At 41.2% G+C, this 6,077-nt stretch overlaps 1 protein-coding gene across 3 annotated transcripts; it reads right to left on the bottom strand.

Moving 5' to 3' along the window:
• Positions 1–2,490: 2,490 nt before the first annotated feature.
• Positions 2,491–6,064, bottom strand: LOC125985315 (nucleolar protein 9). 3 transcript variants are annotated; one of them, XM_049748033.2, is made up of 13 exons: positions 5,964–6,064; positions 5,567–5,659; positions 5,285–5,495; positions 4,951–5,187; positions 4,592–4,768; positions 4,409–4,516; positions 4,173–4,314; positions 3,907–4,099; positions 3,702–3,842; positions 3,510–3,629; positions 3,168–3,380; positions 2,844–2,949; positions 2,491–2,762 (listed from the first exon to the last, which is right to left on the bottom strand). In XM_049748033.2, exons 3-13 carry the CDS (start codon positions 5,493–5,495, stop codon positions 2,608–2,610), a joined length of 1,803 nt encoding a protein of 600 aa, XP_049603990.1. In that variant the 5' UTR covers positions 5,567–5,659; positions 5,964–6,064; the 3' UTR covers positions 2,491–2,607. The 3 variants fall into 3 exon arrangements, with proteins under 3 accessions (XP_049603990.1, XP_049603992.1, XP_049603993.1); XM_049748035.2 differs by having other exon boundaries at positions 5,960–6,020; XM_049748036.2 differs by having other exon boundaries at positions 5,567–5,639; positions 5,964–6,001.
• Between the last annotated feature and the right edge of the window lie 13 nt (positions 6,065–6,077).

Raw genomic sequence — 6,077 nt, 5'->3', positions numbered from 1 at the left:
CTTTATAAATTTGATTTAGATGACACGACAGTTTGTTAAATTAGCAATTTGTTTGCTTCCAAGGGGAAAAAATGTCAGTTTTATCCTTTGGTTTTCCTTGACAACTCAACTTTATAAATTAACCAAACAAATGGTGGCGTCAGACATAATTCCAAGATGACAAATCGAATACATCTTGTGAGTTAGCATTTAAAACTGTTATGACTCCATCACCTACAGTAGACTCTAGTTGATTCTCCCAACAGTGAACTTTCTTCTAACCTCATGGAAATTGACAGCCAGCATAAAAACATACAAATCCCATTACATAAATAGTCGAGGAGCTGTCAGCGCTTAGAGAAGCTATCCCATTCCTGTCAGTCTGTAAAAGTATTAGTATAAATAGACATGAGCAATTGGAGGTCCAACGAGCAAAGGGCTCCCGTATGGGACACTTTTTTATTTCCCTACTACATCCTGGAAGGTCAGAATTGTTGAACAGTAAACCGTGGGTCAACCACATCACAAGCTGCTATTCTGAGTTGACATATATATATCAACTATCAAGGGGATACATTCGAGGACTCTTGAGAGGAAGAAAAAACTGGCAAAGAGACAGGTTGGAAAAAAGTGAGTGAGAGGTAGAGAGAATGAGTGAGGAGGTTAGAGAAATGCTTTGAGGAGGAATGGTTGCTTGGGCACTGTTGTCTAGGAGATCATGAGTGCTATCTTGATTGTCCTATATATTAATGTTGAGCTTCTCCTGTTTTACTTTTTCAACCAAGTAGATGAATACTACATGAGAGCTCAAGAAAGAATGGCTGTTTTTTTTTTTTTTTTTTTTTAGGTTGGATTTGATTTCACAAACAATAAGATACAATTTCATTTTGTGACACTACTCCGCCTTTGTCTCTGACTCATTCGGTGGGCATATACACTGTCATTTTTTTGCTGGGGATGAAAAGGACTGTTTAGGATGTGGGAAGATCGACAAAAAGCGCCAATTGTTGGCCAATGAATTCCTTTGGAATCATTTCTCACTTGTAACCAAAGAAGGACTATTTTCAGTGCTCTTTATGTATAACCAATGAGAATTCTTCCGTGAGATGTGGGTGGAGGAGTGTTGGTGACGATGCTAGAATACGGTGGGCAGAGATAACAGATAAGAACGATATGATGGGGAAAAGGTCTCATTGTGATGAAGGTGATTCGATTAGGTCATTGTGTTTGGTCAAAGGTCATTGTGTCGTGCCATTTGCTTCCTACATAGCAACGAGAGAGAGAGAGAGAGAGAGAGAGACAGCTATCAAATGAATCTGGTAACAGAAGAGATGAAAAGCCCCAAGTGCCTGGGGACATTTCTAACGAGACTCAACTGGGTGTCATTTAAAATAAAAACAGAACAATAATGGCTTTAGACTGAGGCTCCAAAGTCCATCACTTGTTGAATGCAATGACAACAACAGTGAAAGAGAAGAGAAGATGCCCACGAGGCTGCCCAGTCACACTTCAGGGAGGGTTAGGAATGCTCAAGGTGAATCATTATCTAGTTCGATTCAATGATTCATTGTGTAGCCACTCTTAGAGACAATTCAGCATATTATGTTCATGTTCGGCAGTGAGCTTAATTGAATTGATTTCCTATGTGAAATACCCACAATACAAAAACAGATTAGGGACGTCATTTCTTTGTTGTGAAGGTTAATTGAACGAGTAGTTTGAACTTTCTCTGAACAATTACTTGATTAACCAAAATTGAAAAATCGGTTAAATGGCTAATCAATGAGTTGTGGATTAATTGCAACTCTAAATAAATATTCACAGATGGCTGCACTGGGGGAACGGGAGTGCCTGCCTCACCTGCATGTAGAATAAGAAAAACAAATAGTAACTAAAATGAAAGTCGTTTTTCTATGTGATCGGTGATTTGCAATGATTTTCTGTTTGAATCCGATAGTCATTGATTTCAACATTACAACTACTACATTTGCATATTTCCAGTTGAAATAAATGGGCAAGGCAGGAAGTGCAAGCATCCAGTCTTATCTCAGATTGTGCAAAAATGACACAAAGCAACATTACCATCTACTGGTACATTTACGCGTACTACAACAGAGGATGGGGAGTGACTGTTATCTTTTCATATTGACACTTGTCATATGCTTTACTGATTTTCTGTTGTCAGGCTAATGTTTTTAATACAAATTTTGCTGATGGCATAAAAATCTGTCTGCACTGTGTCATTAAAAATACTTTAAATATTTATTCAAAACAAAATTGATGAGAGAAATGACGTTTCTTCACTGGCAAATAAATTTGTTGAGACGGAGATACTTTTATGTGCAAAGAAGAAAAAGAGACTAACTGTTGTGCTGTTGGCTCGACTGGGAAATTTTCATTTGTGGTGTGTTTGATTAATATTCATAGATTATTTGTATGCTTTGGTATTAATGCCATTGGCTTAGAAAACAATGGAATTCATGAAAAAAAAATCAAACCATAAGGGACTCCTTGTGATTCTTTCTGTACTTTAATTCATACACAAGTAATGAACCTTTTTGAAGTGATTTTATCTTCAAATGTTTGAATAATTGAAGGGCAAATAGTAAAAATATTATAAAAGCCTTTTCAGTCAAGAATATCACTGAATAGTGTGCGCTTGTTTGACTGACCGGTTTGAATCTCCATCCAGTTTTTCATTCTGTTGGAAAAGTGGGAAAGAGCAAATTTAGCCCACACATGGCGAGCAAACTGATCTGACCTCAGCTGGTGTTCATTTGACACTGTAGGTGAGAAAGGACACAAATTCAATAACATAGGAAAAGACTGTAAATCCAAAAACGGTTGGACATGAATCATATTACCAAGCTCGTCTGCAATGTTTTGCCTATGACTGACAGACGCACTGCTCCATATGGCCTCCAGCACTCGACTACCCACCTTGGAGCATGCCATTTGACCAAAATGACCCTGAGAAGAAATGGATAAAAATAAGAAATGCTCACAATGTTTGGAACTGAGCAAAAGACTTTAAGAAAGAGTCAGGTCAAGGGTGCTACCAATTGTCGCCAGAAGTGTACAGTGTTTTCAGATGCACACAGAGGCAGTTCTTCAGGCAGTTGTACTTTTACCTCCGAGCAGGTCAATAACACTTGTTCACAGAATCAATCCGGGCAAAGTGCTCGTACCTCCAGCCTCTTGAGGATCTTGCCTCTTGCCTTGTCGCTGCATGTGGTGACGAGCGCCTGGAGGACGTGGCCGCCAAAGGAGTCAGACGCCAGTGTCAAGAGGTCTGCTGGGGTTAGTGTGCGCAGACTGTCGAAGAGGATGGAGCGCTCCTGGAACTTGGCTAGTGCCTGCACCAGCCGGGAGCCGTGATAGCAGATGGATGACAGAGGGACCTAGACGACACAAGCCGTATTGGAACCTGCTAACATTTATACAACACAAAAATGCCTGAAGGACTATATAGTACTGTTTTTCACAGGTTGCAGGTTTTCCACTTGAGACCTAAAAATGTTGAAGTTCACCTCTGTCTGTACACCGCCCTCTGCTGTGTCAGATTGGTAGTACACATCGTAGGTGAGCAGGGACATAAAGAGAGGCAGGCAGTGGACGTGGCGGCTGCCAGGTTCTGCGCAGTGGAATGCCTGAGGGCGCCACAATTCCATTTAGCAAAAACGAATGTTTGTTCCAAATAAGTGTATAACTTCAAAACTTACAGTGAGTAGACACTGCATGAATTCTGCTTGGCATTCTTCAGCTTCTGCACAGCTTTCTGCCAGCTGCACAATCACACCCATGTGACCTGCAGCCAAGATGGCCTCCACGCCTTGGACTAACTCATCGAATAACTTTGGAAACTTCAACCATAGAGAAACACATCAGTCATCCTTGCTGTTGTACAACTTTTTCACCCAAACCCACCAGTTTCAATTTGGCTGACGCTGCAGTCAGTCTCTGTACAGGGAAGTTGGCGATTGGATGGAGTGCAAGTTCAACCAGCTGACCCTTGAGGTGATTTTTGTAAAGGTCTTGCAGAGGAGATTTGGAGGACAGCTGAATAATGGTCTCAACAAGGCGACTGGAAGTTCGGTCCTTCAGGAATACCAGGAGCGGACTAAAAACAAAAGCAAAGCAAAGTGAGAAATTGCTTCTGTTCTATGGCTATAAAAATACATTTCAAGTCAGACCTAACTCCTGGAGCAGCGGGGCAACTTTTCAAGTATTCCATGATGTCCTTGATTAGCCGCTTACAAAGTTTGGGTCGTTTCCTGTGACATACAGTCAACATGGTCTGGAATACTGCACTGGACTGCAAGTTTGTGATGCTTACTAGCAAGAGACAGCACAAGACAAAAGACACTATCCATCAAAACGATAACTCAATTCCGTAAATAACTCTGCAGCATGTAGTATGTGAACTTACGTTTAACGTTGCCCATCAAAGCCTCTGTGAGGCTTTTGAGCTCATACCAAAAAGATGTAGGGATCTCAAAGTCAGTCAACTGAGGAGAAACATGGCGGTCTTTTGCAGCTTGTAAAAAAGAAATAAATCAATAAATCATTACAGAAAGAAAATGTACGTAAAAGTGCGTGTGTGTGTGTTTACCTGGACGTGACGGGATGTGGGGAGGTCCCAGGCAGCCTGCCAGCACATGCAAAAGTGTGCGGACGACATGAGAACCATAGACATGCTGGAGGAACTCTGCGCTGTTATCTCTCACCACCTGACTTAAGGATAATACTTGGACCACCAGAGCATCCTCACTCTCCTCTTCTTCTTTTGCTGATTTGATTAAACACATAGAAAAGATGATATAAAAAATTGTCAGTCAGTCCTGTTTGGTGTTACCAACTGGTTGCGCATTGCTAAGAAAGCGCATCCATTTTGTTACATTTTTGAGGATGGCACACATAAAACAAAGTAATACTTCAAAGAATGATGAGAAGCCAAACAATTCAACATACCTGCCAAGGAGGCCACCTTTCTGAGTGCACTCTCCACAACATGGCCGCCACAACGGTCACAACAGATGCCTTTAAAGTCGGACCCGGATTCTCCACCCAGTTCAGCCATTACTTCTGCCACCTGATCAGGGCTTGACTGCTCAAACAGGCGCTGCATCGTGATGCTTCCAGTGCTACTCATTGCCACCATGCTTGCTTCACCTTTGACTTCACTCAGAACATTTTTTAAAAACACATCTGCAGAAAAACATGTGAAACGCATTTAACGCTGTGTATTGTTAAATGACAAAGTCTAAAAGGAGCCATAAGGGAAATTGATTCCCAACACCCTTACCTCTGTCCTCAGCATGTTCAAAGTCTTCTTGCAGTTTTTCTCCAACACGCCGGTAATAGCCAACGGTCACACTCTCGAGTCGCTTTTTTCCGCCATCTCCTTCTGTCTTTGACTCATTTTGAAGTTTTTTCTTCTTGCGCTCTCCTGCATGGTCTGCTTCCTGGGCTCTCTTCTTATCACCTCTTTTCCATGGCTTCTCGATGTCTGCCATCTTTTAAGTCAGCACAATATGCAGCTTAGTGTCATGACAACTGACAATAAAATCCTTAAGAGGCTTTTTACCTTTTCAAATTATTTGGCCAAAGAAATTGACGGATGACGGCTTTAACTTCGGATGTCACCGCTCTGGCCTTAACTAGACGATAATGAGAAACTCTTTTGGGAGAGCGTGCAAAATATAGGAGATGAGAAACGTATAACAAGAGCAATTCAAGTGTGAAAGTAATAAATTCATGCCATCGGTCAAAAAGTAAACTCCTGGAAACAATTTGAATCTTCCTCGGTGTTGTTGCACATACGTTCTAAAATATTGAGTCTGGTAGATTTCTGAAAATGTATAAAATTGCAACGTCTTGACAGAAAGTTAACTATGTGCGAAAACCTCCTGACTTGGTCATCTGAAGTGTTTTGGAACAAAATTTAGCATGGGCTTCAAAATCTAGGAAAACTACATACTCACGTGTAGTGCGAGGGCGAAACGACTCCACTTTCGTATATACAGCGTACGTCACATCCGTTACATTTTCTTCTTCTGTGATTTGTTGTCGAAGCACAATTTTGCACTCTGACGCCA

The sequence above is a fragment of the Syngnathus scovelli genome, chromosome 17, assembly GCF_024217435.2.
Source record: "Syngnathus scovelli strain Florida chromosome 17, RoL_Ssco_1.2, whole genome shotgun sequence".
NCBI classification, from domain to species: Eukaryota; Metazoa; Chordata; class Actinopteri; order Syngnathiformes; family Syngnathidae; genus Syngnathus; species Syngnathus scovelli.
Note: the sequence above shows the minus strand (reverse complement) of the source record. Positions and strands in the feature narration are given on the sequence as shown.